A 13,311-nucleotide genomic window follows, 5' to 3' on the forward strand; every position below is an offset into this window, starting at 1 on the left:
TCTGTTATTTAGAGGGGAGTTCAGATGCTAAAATCACTGGAGAAAGACTGGACGGAAGTTAAACTTAACATCAGTGTTTGGAAATGTTTTCAAAACCCTTCTATGCTGGAAAAGCCATTTGACTAATCTAATATTAAGGACAGAGAGAGTCAGACAAACAAGTTGATAGGTGTAAACCGCCCTGGAATTTTTAAAATTGAAGGGCAGTATATACATATGTTAAATAAAATTTTTAAACCCAGTTAGATATTTGACAATGAACCCTCCCCTCTCCTGTTCAAGCTCCCAGCATATCCACAGCTAGAGGAGCCACTTTGTTAAGATCCTTATGAGTAACGCTGCATGGTCCTTGGCTGGGAGACTCGACAGCACAAGCCCATGCATGGCTACTCAAAAGTAAGTCCCACTGAGTTCAAGGTCAGTGGGACTTACTTCTAGATGAGGATGTATAGGACTGCAGCCTAAGGAGTTGCATCTTCACACTTGCAATTCACTTTCATAACACCTCTGTGTTATAAGTTCGGCTGAGAGATGGTGACCTAAAGCCATTATGTGTCCAGTTAAAAAGACGATAATGTGCGAAGCTGCCAGTTTAACAACAACAATTAAAAATCAGGGGAACAAGTAATGTGGAAGAACCCGAAGAACCACTGCCAGTCATTATAGGCAACGCCAGGCTCGGTGGGCCAGTGTTCTTACTCTGTACATAGTGATTCCCTGTGTTCCTATGAGTGGGAATTTAAACCTGGGTCTTTACTGTCCAACCCACACTGGTAATTGCACTTGCGGCCTTCAGCGAGGTTTATATCACTCAAGAAAGAAAATAAGGATATAGTGACTGGATGGTGGGTCATAAATGGCCTGCATTTGAGCTTGTAGTTCTGACTGTCACAAGGTGTGTAAAGGACCTTGGGTTGTATCCAAGTCATATTCCAAGTAGACTCATTGAAATCGGTGAGCAAGTTAGTCATTATTAACTTGAGTTCATCAATTTCAATGGGTCTCCTCCGAGCATGACTCTGATGCAACTCCTTGTGTTTAGCTGATGTATTTCTTGCAAAAGCCATGTCTAATCTGGGAGATTTGCCCCCCCCCCCAGGGAAGAAATGCACCTATGGACACAAATGTAAATATTACCACCCGGAAAGAGCAAACCAGCCCTTAAGATCTGTAGCAGACGAGCTTCGCATCAGTGCCAAATTATCTGCTGTGAAAACAATGAGTGAAGGCGCGTTGGCTAAATGCGGAACAGGGGCAGCCCTTTCCAAAGGGGAAATAACTTCAGAAGTGAAGCGCATTGCTCCCAAGCGTCAGTCAGATCCAAGCATTCGGTCTGGTGCTGTGGAACCTGAAGATAGACTTTCGATGACACGGAAGCCTGAGGCAAATTCTGTCCCTTCCCTCGTTTCAGCATTAAGCGTCCCAACTATCCCGCCTTCGAAAAGCCACGCTGTTGGGGCATTAAATACCCGTTCAGCAAGTAGCCCTGTACCTGGTTCATCTCAATTTACACATCAGAAATCCTCACTGGAACACATGGCCAGTGTGCAATATCCTCCCATCCTGGTCACCAACAGCCATGGCACTTCAATGAACTACACAGACCAGTATCCAAAATACGAGTCTTTGGGAGACCATGGCTATTATTCCATGCTGAGTGACTTCTCCAATTTGAGTATCAGCAGCATGCATAATACAGATTACTACGGGGCTGATGTTGACCAAGGTATTTACTCCAGAAATTCAAGTCCCTGTCCAGACAATTTCTTAAGCCATACAAGCAATGATTCTTACTCCTCATATACAGACTTGTACCTGGGTCTAGGAGATGCAAGCCCAGAAGACAATGTGAAGGGTCATCGACTCCCACCCCAAAACCGTCTTCAGGCTTTCTCCCATGGTTTTCATGAGTCCTTAGCAAGAGTTCAGAGCTATGGCCCCGAAGGGTCTAAACATCTTCCTCGCAAGCATTCAGCTTCCCAGTTAGCACTGCATGTTCAGCACCCAGTCATTGGGGCACGTTCCAGTTGCCCAGGAGACTACCCTGTGCCTCCAAACATTCACCCATCAGCTGCTGCCCAGCCAAGCCGTGCCCTTGTCATGACAAGAATGGACAGCATTTCTGACTCTCGACTTTATGAAAGCAATCCCACGCGACAGAAAAGGCCACCGCTCTGTCGAGAGCAGCATGCTAGTTGGGACCCATTGCCGTGTGCGACAGATGCCTATGCTTACCATCCCTACTCACTGAGCAGCAACCTCATGCAGCCGTCCTATGAACCTGTCATGGTGAGGAGCGTGCCTGAGAAGATGGAGCAGCTCTGGCGGAATCCTTGGGTTGGAGTCTGTGGCGAACCGCAAGAGCCACACATCATCCCAGAACATCAGTATCAAACGTATAAGAATCTCTGTAATATTTTCCCAGCTAGCATTGTCCTCTCTGTGATGGAGAAGAATCCCCACATGACAGATGCCCAACAGTTGGCAGCTATGATTGTTGCCAAATTGAGAACAGGGCGTTAAAAAGGAGCATTCCTTTTGCATTTCTAAAGATAATAATTGAAAATACAAACATTCTGGAGGAGATATCTAAAAATGACGAGAGATATTCTCTGCTTGTAAATAGTTTCTGACTGCGGTATACAATTTTGTATATTGTTGTTGTGATTATATTTAAAATGTGTGAAGCGGTCTGAAAAAGGAGATTGTATTTATAAATATGAGTATTTAAAGTTTTTTAAAGCAGGGATTTTTGAAAAGGCATTTTACAGGAAGTGCATACCTTATGCATGGATGTATCATTTATTGAATCCAAAAGGTCATATGTTGGTATGTCTAAAACAGGTCCTTCAAAACAGTTAGCAATTATATTGCATGAGTCAGTGTATAGTCTTCAGTATTAACTGACATATTGCTCCAATATAACATTGGGCTTTTAAAATAAGCTCTGTGCACTTGAACGTCCTCACTGGCAGAAGCCTGGCCTGCTCTTCTTACGCATCCCTCTTCACAGACCTACAATAAGACAAGCCCAGTCAGTTGACATGCCTTGTTGCCCACAGAGGGCATTTGCCTATCTAGTGGTTCCAGCATGAGGACACTATTTGGGGGAGGCCCAGTTCTCTGGGCAATCCACTTCATGTGCAGTGATGTCCTTTTGCACATGAGGAGCATTGCCTGGCCTTGAAGAGAATGAGATTGGAGGATGGGAAACAGACATTGGCTGCATGAAGCTTAGTGACTACTTGTCTTTAGGATAGCTTGAGCTCATGCCCTTTGTGGGGATAGGACCATCAATGTCAAATGGAGTGCTTGCAAATACATAATACCATTCTCAGCTAAATACTGCTGTGAGCTTTGCAGTTTTACATGTTGCAATTGGCATTTCTGACCTTTTCAGTCCAGTCCAGAAAGCAGTAAAAGTTGTAGCATCTGAGTTCTAAATTCTGCTTTTCTGTTCTTGTGCTTTGACCAAACACATACCAAGAACTTGTGCTGAATGGATGCCAATGAACAAGTAAAAAAATGAGTTTTGTTTTTGAATCCCAATTCATTTTGATTAGTGTGGGAAGGCAGGCTAGTTTTCAAAGGGATGCAATAGTATTGGGTTTACTGCAAACTTGCTTCAGTTTTGCACTTTAAAATCCATGCAAAGGTGAACATTTGCTTCCTGGAACTCTTTGTTTGACAGGCCAGAATCATCATTCTGTGAGTGGCAATGTTTGCACAATTAGTATTGTCTGCTCTGGGGTGGGCAACTTTGTAGCTAAATGCCTACCACAAGGGGCATTGATGGTGGCGGCTCTTTTGTTTTCTATTTTAAGGCTGCACTGACTGGACACCCTTTTTAAATCCAAATGTGTATTTCAACATTTTGAACCACTACTAACTCGATATGTCTCGAGCTAGGACTTGTTGACTTCTACTGTAGTTTTTTTTCATGAAAGTTGAGAAGGCCTGGTTTTCTGGCCTTTTGTTTCTTCATGAGAAGGTGTGACACTGCCTAAATGTTTCTTACTATGAAACACACGGAACGTGAGGCTGCAGTCAGGGTTGTTTCTGGTGTTTTGATAACGGCTTGCAAGCTGCTTTTGGGTTATTTGTTGATCCCGGATGGAAAACAACAGCAAAAGAAACCCCAAACTACTAGATACTGTGTCCTCTACTTGAATGATTACACTGATACCCAAAATGGCTGATGGCGACCCATTGATGTTTTCTGTCAAACAAGTACCCTTTGGGTATTCTGAGGAGGGATGCGCTTGCATTAGGTTGGACATCCTGCCGGCCAGGCAACGGTAGTAATCCTGTCACATGCTGATCCAGTCTGTTTGCAGTGGCACTGGGCAGAGCATAGCAGAACGGTGGCAAAAAGGAGGGGAACAAACCTGGCTGTGCATCTGCTTGAATACACAAGCGCTGAACCGAGACCGTTGGCGGGTGCTGTCTTGACACACCTTTCCGAATGCAAGAAAGAATGGCGGCATGGATTCCCCCACGAGGTCTGCTTTATAATCTCAAGGGATTTGGAGGTCCTCTGCATGTAGTAGGGTTGCTACTTCATGATATCATACTCCGTTTTCAAACAGTGTCAGCTTTATTTCCAGGCATTAAAATGCCTGAGGGCCAAGTGACAAAATCCACATCATTGTTGCTTTTTCCAAGTTGCCGCAGAAAGTTGTTGCTGGAGAGCTGGTGGCAAACTGGTGGTTTGTCATCTTTACAGGTTGGATTTCGGCACATAGTTCATTCAACCATTAGTACAGGACGGCACACACCACCTTGACTTATGTGAGCAGTTGTCCTGAGTGCCTGTCATCCTATCTCATCTTTTAAAAATGCACAGTGGAAATGCAGATCAGCCCTGCACCTTTAATCTGGGTATCAGCGCTAACCTTAAAAATACGTGGCATTTAAATATGAAAAACATCTTTTAAAAAAAATTGGTCAGCTTTGTGAGTCAGAATGGGATCCCTTTATTGTGGTGTTACTTTATCCTCCCTTGTGTGGTATACAAGCAGCTGGGAGCAATGCCTCAAATAACCAGAAACGACCTTTTGTTTGTTGATACAAATTGTATCTTTCTTGATTGTATAAAAAAATGTACAAAAGCCATCTCTAGATTAGTTTAAATACTGTATTTTCACCACTATGTTTGTGACACTGTGTGTCACAGGGGAGTAGCCCATGGCAGATTATGAATCTTTTTATTTAAAATGGGCACTTAACAATTTATAGAAAAAAACAAAGGCAACTTTTCAGATCCACTTTATTACTATAATGTGCACAGCTAGAGTGTACATTTAAGAGCACTACGCTGCATAAGTTATATTGTCTATTTATTAAATGAATGCATTCCTCAAATTTTTTGTAAAGCATCAGTGTTAATAAGGTTGATGTTCATATTTATACGGTTATTGACAGTAAAGCTGCTGTACATTCCGCTTTTGTTCTTAACAGAATTACTATCGTATGATTTAGGTTCAGTATGGAATTTTGTGCACTCACTTCTTGCATGGAGTTCAGTTCCTGTATGTATAAAAATGGGTGTTCTTCATTTTATTCCTATTTTAAGGCAAACTCTTGCAGGGGATTTTGGTTGAGTCTTTTCATCTAACCTAACGCTGAGCCGAAATTACTGCACAAGGTTTTATTGGGGACTAAAATATTTAACTGTTTCTATCAATAAAAGTTCCTTTATTTGTTTCGATATAGTTCTATATTGAAAAAATTTCAAGTCTTTTTTGAATGCTTGTTTGGGCAGAAATATGGCTGTGAACATGAAACTGGTTTCCCATAACAGTAGCCCAGCTTTTCCTAAAAAATAGTTCCCAAATCTTTCTGCTGTACAAGGAAGAAGTGGTGGATGAAATTTTTGAAGTAGTCTGCAAATTTTTTGCCTGCCAATTATTTTTCTTCCAAGAAACGTTTATATATATATATTTCTGTTATGTCTTGATCCACTTCTCCTTTTTCTGTCCTCTTGGGAGACTTTTCCCACATGAATTCAAAACACTGACATTTCACTGCCTTAATCTCTTAACGCAGAATTTCTTCTAAACATAGAAGGGATGGTATAAAAACAAGTCAGTCACCTGCATTGTAAACATAAGACTTTGCTTAAAAATGCTCTTTTTGAGAGCACAGTATTTAATTTTTTTAAATTGTGTACCAAACAGCTACAGAATGTATATATAAATAAAAAATGTCCCAGTATAGACCTAGATAACAGTAATCTCCTGCTTGTAAAATATTTTAATTTTCTGTTAGTTTATTATTGGAGTGTGGTTAATATTGTTTGTTAGGCAACTGAGTTGTGTCTGAAAAAATATTTAATATTTGTAAATATTAAATATTTAGTGTAGTTTTTGCTTGTACACATTTGACTACTGTTAGTCCTGTTGTACTATCGAGGTACGGTAGTTTGCTTTTCTTTGTAGGATTAAACTTAACTGTTTAATTGTTGTAAAAATGTATAAAATCTCTTTGGGTTTTTTTTGTTGACCCAAATATAATGTAAGTCTCAATGACAAAGAGTGTGGATAGACTGTACAGCCAATTGCCCTGACCTGCAAGAGCGACGCAAGCAGGGAAGCTGGCTTCCACAAGTGCTACAGGAGCAGGTGGCAATCCAGCCCCCTCGAAGTTAGCTGGATGTGCTGTTTGCTACAGAAGAGGATGCTCCCACTCGCCACCCGGAGCCAGTGCAGCTGGAGCTCGGTCAGGGCCAGCATGTGGTGTCTGTAATCAGTGTAATAGTTTGTGCAAAATGCTTTTATATACAGCTGCATGTTTCAGGCATCCTCTGGCATGGGCATGGTTGTTACTTTTGTAAAAAAAGAAGTGTTTTTTATAAACAAAATGGCTGAAATAATCACCAAAGCATCAGCTTTTAGGAGATAGAAACCATTTCCCCTTTAAAATGTGAACATTACTGCCTTTTCATTCTTTGTGATCTACAGCTGGCAGTGGCCTTAGTTGCATGAAACACTAAGCCAAACCAGGGCTTAACAGGAGTGAGCAGCTGCATGGGTACCCAGAGCGAACAACGGGTCTTTCTGCTTAGGTGCTGGTGTTGAATGTGAATCCGGGCTCTGTGGTTTGTCTTGCCCAAACAAACAGTGGTAAAGCAAGAACCTTGATTTGTTGGGAGCACGACAAACCACAAGTCTGGGTCCACATGTAACCCTAAGCCTAACTATGGCTTAGCTGTGTGCAGTGTGGTAGCAGAACAAGGGGAGGAGTGAATCAGCTGCAACTTTCACTGTAGGTATCCAAACGCCTGCTTGTTTTTGCTAAGCCATGGTTTGGCTCATTATTAAGTGTGAACTAGGCCTCTAAGGTGTAACTTTTCTAGCAACTCGTAGATGTCTCTCTGTAAGACTTCACAATGATGTATCTGAGTAACTCTCCACTGGGCCTGACCTCTGCTTTCTGGCATCACTGAAAAAAAACGCAGACATTTTGGCCCTGAATTCTTTAAGAGTTGTGTCTGCCCTGCAGAGTGAGCCAAGACAGCAGCACCGATCTGAACCCATGCTTGGCGAGTTTACTTCAGAGAGGAGTCACTAGTGCCAAGTTACTCACTTGGATAAGTAATCTGTGAAGCGTTACTGTTTTGAACTGCTGCTTACAAGTAGTACATGTAAAGGACCGCTGGATGTTTTAGTTCAGAGCATTAAAAAAATATTTTGTTAAGAGGTCTTGCCAAAAAGTGCAGTCAACATAGCGCTGCTACTGAGTAGCCATGTTAGTATAGCTTTGGCAAGAGCCTTACACGAAGGCCACTTAAACAAGTGGATATTCAGCAGCAGAACTGGTTGGCTCACACCTAGTTAGTGTGTGTGTGACACTTAGAGAATCTTTTAATTTTCTCTGACGGCTGCAACTTACACATGCATGTATGCTGTCATTTCATGCTGAAAGAATGTAAGTGCCCATTCACTTACAGTCACTCCCAGCTTGCTTGGATTTTGAACTTGCAATTTCTGGTGAGTAATGCAGGCAACAAAGTCTGTCTAAATGCATTTCAAAAGTTGTTATGGGGGAGGGATCAATATGTTTTTTGCACCCCCACCCCCCAATTAACATGTTTTGTGTAATGTTTTGTAGCCAGGCATGTATATAAACGTATTCAATAAACTGAGTCATTTGGTCACTACCTCTGAAGTAGTCTTGTGCGTTACTTTTTGCAACTAATACCAGCCAGTCTATAAACCTTGCAAATAGCTTTATGTTAATTTTAAAGAGATTTTAAACTTATTTTTTAAGTCCATAATTGGCACAATCATAGAGCACCATCTGATTTCCAGGTGCAAATACATATTTTAAAATGCTTTTTGAAGACTTAAGCAAACTTAAGTGAGGCAATCTAGTGCTATTATTCAAGCTTCTGAACTGGATATCAAGTTTCATATCGAAAAAGACATAACAGCCAAGAAAAAATAAAGGATGTTTTATTCAAATGCAGTCCGTGTTTATAAACAGTAAGTAGCTCTGCTATCCCTATAGTACACATTGCCTCCATCTTTAAATTTAGGGGGGAAAGCCAGTTTCTGCAATGTAGTAGATGAAGCTACACTGATAGGAAGACAGGGGCCATCTTCTGTTTTTCTCCCCTTGTACCCGGAATGCACCTTTTAACACTATATTCCTCTGTAATATCAGGACACAATCCACTTGTTAGAAAAGTTGAAGGCCACTTTTCAATTTATGGAGCTCACTCTGGGTCCATAATAAGCCCTCAGCAACAGAGCTGCCCCATTCTGAAGTGCTGTAGGAAAAGGGAAAAAAGAACAGCTTTAAAAACAAAATTGTAAGCAAAAAGAATCAAAGCACAAAGTTGATTCTTTTAAACAAGTCCTTGAACGGGAATTAAGAGCCAAGAAAACTAGAACGGACTACTATTTCTGTGTTTCCCCCTCCCTCCAAGGTTAAAAATCTACTTTGGTGTGTGTGTTTTTTTTGGGGGGGGAGATGAGGCAACTACTAGCAGACAGTTTCATTTTGTGTATAATCTAATACAAACTTGAAGATTGTAACTGGTTCAGAATGCAACGGGCCAGGGTTTTGGTGGGGACTACTGATCAGCTACACATTACATTAGCCCTTAAATGCCCTTACTGGTTCATGATGTACTTCCAAGCACAATTCAAAGTGCTTATGTTGACATATAAAGCCCTAAAGAACTTGGGCCCCAAGTACCTGAAGGACAGCTTTCTCCTATGTAGACCTGCTTGGCAGTTGAAATGTGCAAGGGAGGACCTGCTGACAGTTGTTCCGCCACGTAAAGTTCATGGGGCAGCGGTGCCTTTTCTGTGGTGGCCCTGAGACTGTGGAATACCTTCCCCTCCAAGGTGCATCTGGCCTCATCATTGCATACATTTTGACATCAGGTTACAATGTATCTTTTGTATAAGCCTTTTCTTTGGTGTGTGTGTGTGAGATTACATGGTATAATTATATTTATTTATTTTATTTATTTTTATTTTCATTTCTAGACTGCCCATAGCCAATAGCTCTCTGGGCAGTGTACAAACAGGATTAAAATGCAATATAGAATAAAATCAGTGACAGAGAAACACATTAAGCTAAAAACATTAAACATAAAGCATTAAACATTAAAATTTTAAAATGCCTGGGAGTACAGCCAGGTCTTAACCTGGCGCCTAAAAGAAAGAACCGTAGGCGCCAGGCGTATTTCCTCCGGTAAGCTGTTCCACAATTCGGGGGCCACCACAGAAAAGGCCCTAGATCTAGTAACAGTCCTCCGGGCATCCTGGTGAGTTGGTACCCGGAGGAGGGCCTTAGATACAGAACGAAGTGAACGGGTAGGTTCATAGCGGGAGAGGCGTTCCACAAGGTATTGCGGTCCCACACCGTGTAAGGCTTTACAGGTTAACACCAGCACCTTGAATCTAGCTCGGAAACAAATAGGTAGCCAGTGCAAGCGAGCCAGGACAGGTGTTATATGCGCAGACCGATTGGTCCTTGTCAACAGCCTGGCAGCCGCATTTTGCACTAGCTGAAGTTTCCGAACAGTCTTCAAGGGCAGCCCTACGTAGAGCGCATTACAGTAATCCAGTCTAGAAGTTACCAGAGCGTGAACAACCGAGGCGAGATCATCACTGTCCAGATAGGGGCATAGTTGGGCTACTAAGCGAAGGTGGTAAAACGCATTCCGTGCCACCGAGGCCACTTGAGCCTCGAGCGACAAGGAAGGGTCAAAAAGGACCCCCAAACTACGAACCTGTTCCTTCAAGGGGAGTGTAACCCCATCTAGAACAGGATAAGCATCCACCATCTGAGCAGGGAAAGAGCTCACCAACAGTGTCTCAGTCTTGTCTGGATTGAGTTTCAGTTTATTAGCTCTCATCCAGTCCATTATCGCGGTCAGGCAACGGTTCAGCACATCAACAGTCTCACCTGAAGAAGGTGAAAAGGAGAAGTAGAGCTGCGTGTCATCAGCGTACTGATGGCAACGCACTCCAAAACTCCTGATGACCGCACCCAGAGGCTGCATGTAGATGTTAAAAAGCATGGGGGACAAAACCGACCCCTGAGGGACTCCACAATGGAGAGTCCAGGGTGTCGAGCAATGTTCCCCAAGCACTACCTTCTGGCAACGATCCACTAAGTAGGAGCAGAGCCACTGCCAAGCAGTGCCCCCAACTCCCAACTCCGCGAGCCTCCCCAGAAGGATACCATGGTCGAGGTATTGAGAGGTACGTAACCTGCGTTGGGGCCGCATGCTGAAACAGCAGGCTATCAATGCCTATTGCATAAATAAACAGCAGTGGCTTACTGCTCCTAAGTGGCCCAGGTCTCCTTTAGTGAGAGTAAAGCAGGGATGGGGAACCTTTCCTGGTAGGAAGGCCAGATCTTTATGTCCCCACCCCACCCCTGGTGGAACAAAGTTGACAGGTGGGCGGCACAGCTCACAAGCAGGTGGGTATGGTTTGGGGGAAATGGCCTCACAGGCCAAACTGGACCCTTTGGGAGCAATGATTGGCCAGCAGGTTCCCCACTCCTGGAGTAAGGGATGGTCTTCCTGAGGTCTCCTTTAACGAGCAGAAGTTCCTTCTTCAGGACCAAGAAGGCATAGATCCCCACAGCTATGACGTTTTCTGTGTGTGCAATGGCGCTTTGCCCTCCCACCCCAAGCCTTGTGTGCATGAATGAAAATGGATGCTGCTCACCCCCCAAGGCCTTGGGATCCATCCGTAACCTTTTCTAATCTATCTGCACTTGCAGCACAAGATCCTAGTCTAGTGAAATCAACGTAAACATTTATTAGTGAAGTGTGTTACCGAGCTGTAAGTACCTTGCCACTACTTCAGCATTAGTTAACAAGTTACTTCTGACGTGTGAACCCTGGCGGAAGAAACTCCCTGTGGCACACACCAAAGATTGTGCCCAACAGCTCCGTGGAGAGAAGGAATTCCCCCGACAAAGTGCAAGTACAATCAGCTGGAGATGCTGTCAGTGATAGCAGGGATACTGATGCTTTGCCAGCCCAATCCCAGGTAGGGTTGTTACAAGTAAATTTCACTGAGGGGACTTCCAGATGACTTGTTTGTTGAGCATGCGGCCGGATTTGTTTGCAGAGAGATCAGACAATATTGGCTATTTAATGAGCATTCATTCTGATTTTGTATGTCAAAGCAACTGTTGCCTCACACTTTCCAGTGCATTTTGCCAACACTGTCACTCTTGCAGAAAGTCAGATCGTTTTGGAGAAGTGGGTTTGTTGCACAAGATCTCCCAATCAACTATAATTCCAGAATTTGCCAGTACGTGATTGAATCTCACCTGAAAATAGTGACAGTCTGAAAACACCCTGAGTTCAGCAGGATTTGCTTATTAACCCTACCTTGTTTTTTTTTTTAACCATCAGGCTCACAAAGTGTCCAACAGCATGTGAAAAACGCAATGAAAAGTCCAACTACAACTTTATAAAGGTAACAGCAAATTAGCCAGTAAAACAGGCAACTTAAAACAAAAATTGCCCTCCTAAAAAGGGACCACTGTAGGATGGGGCTGTACATATGGAGTCTCTAAGTATTTTACAACCAGGTTGCTTAGCGCTGGTAAACTTCTGTTTAGGCCTATAGCCTTAAGACATGCGCCTGCCTGATGTGTGCTGTGGTTTCTCATTTCCAACCCCATCAAACCACATCATCGGTGCGCCTTCAACAAGTAGGAACAAGAAAAGGTTGAACAGCACCTAAGAATTCTCCTAAAGCGAGACAGAGTGACGAGCCTGTGTCATGTACAAACCTCTGCGTAATCCCAAATAAATAAACTCTTTGGAGAAAAGGTGGGATTAAAAAAAAAAAAAGGTAACAAAGCAGGTATGAATTCAAGCCATGTTTGTTCATGCCTGAACATAGCTTACCAGGTAACACAAAAGATTTGCAGCAGGGCTGGTCTGCTGCAGCTGAATAAGATGGCAGAATCCTGAGGTGCAGTGGACAGCAAATAAGGGATGCTGGTTGTGACACCCCACTCCCCCCGAAATGAGAAACTGACAGCAGGTAAGAGGAAACAAAACGAAGCACATCTGGGTTTCAATCCAGCTTCCCATTTTGCCAATGTTAGAGAGCATTCACAAATGTGGCGTCCCACCTGCAGTCTGAAGTGGCAATCCATTCTTCCCCACCTCAGAACTCTGCCACCTCATTCGGCCACATGTATAGAACAGGCTGCAGTGCGGAAGTAGGAATGAGGACTACAAGCAAAATCAAAGCAGAACCAGAAGACCAACGGCACTTCTACTAAGTGGCTTATCAAGGCACAGGATGGCAGAAGAACACACCACATCTGGAGTGTTTCCGCCTTGTCACTTTCAGATATGGGACTGGGTATTTCAAGTAAGGGCTGTAGCTCAGTGGCAGAGCGTCGGCTTTGCATACAGAAGGTCCCAGGGTCAATTTCCAGTATCTTCCCCTCATCCCCAAACCTGGAAAGCCATTGCCAGTCAGTGTAGAAAATACTGAGCTAGAGGACCCATGGCTCACGGAGACGCCCGGAAGGCGACTACAAGAAAGAGGGCCTTCTCGGTGGTGGCCCCCGAACTATGGAACACCCTTCCTGACGAGGTTCGCCTGGCACCTACATTGCTATCCTTTCGGCGCCAGGTGAAAACCTTCCTCTTTGCCCAGGCATTTTAATGTTTTAATGTTTAATATTTTTAACACTCAATATATTAATATTTTAGTATTTGTATTTGATGTTTTAACAGACAGTGATATGATACATCCTTTTGTAACTTGATGACCAGTTGGTTTTTAAATGATATGTGAAGTGTTT

At 43.2% G+C, this 13,311-nt stretch overlaps 2 protein-coding genes across 6 annotated transcripts in view; one reads left to right on the top strand and one right to left on the bottom strand.

Moving 5' to 3' along the window:
* Positions 1–8,152, top strand: part of ZC3H12B (zinc finger CCCH-type containing 12B) — a 46,511-nt gene extending 38,359 nt beyond the window's left edge. For all 3 annotated transcript variants that reach the window (XM_061599028.1, XM_061599027.1, XM_061599029.1), the window contains one exon: positions 1,100–8,152. In XM_061599028.1, the coding sequence (XP_061455012.1) occupies positions 1,100–2,523 (1,424 nt within the window). In that variant the 3' untranslated portion in view covers positions 2,524–8,152. The remainder of the gene's footprint in view (positions 1–1,099) is intronic.
* Positions 8,153–8,439: 287 nt separating this feature from the next.
* LAS1L (LAS1 like ribosome biogenesis factor) overlaps positions 8,440–13,311 on the bottom strand; it is a 67,429-nt gene continuing 62,557 nt past the window's right edge. For 2 of the 3 annotated variants that reach the window (XM_061599030.1, XM_061599031.1), the window contains one exon: positions 8,440–8,773. In XM_061599030.1, coding sequence (XP_061455014.1) covers positions 8,706–8,773 — 68 coding nt within the window. In that variant the 3' untranslated portion in view covers positions 8,440–8,705. The remainder of the gene's footprint in view (positions 8,774–13,311) is intronic. The other variant, XM_061599032.1, reaches the window with a different exon arrangement.

Source organism: Rhineura floridana, chromosome 16 (assembly GCF_030035675.1).
Source record: "Rhineura floridana isolate rRhiFlo1 chromosome 16, rRhiFlo1.hap2, whole genome shotgun sequence".
NCBI lineage: Eukaryota > Metazoa > Chordata > Lepidosauria > Squamata > Rhineuridae > Rhineura > Rhineura floridana.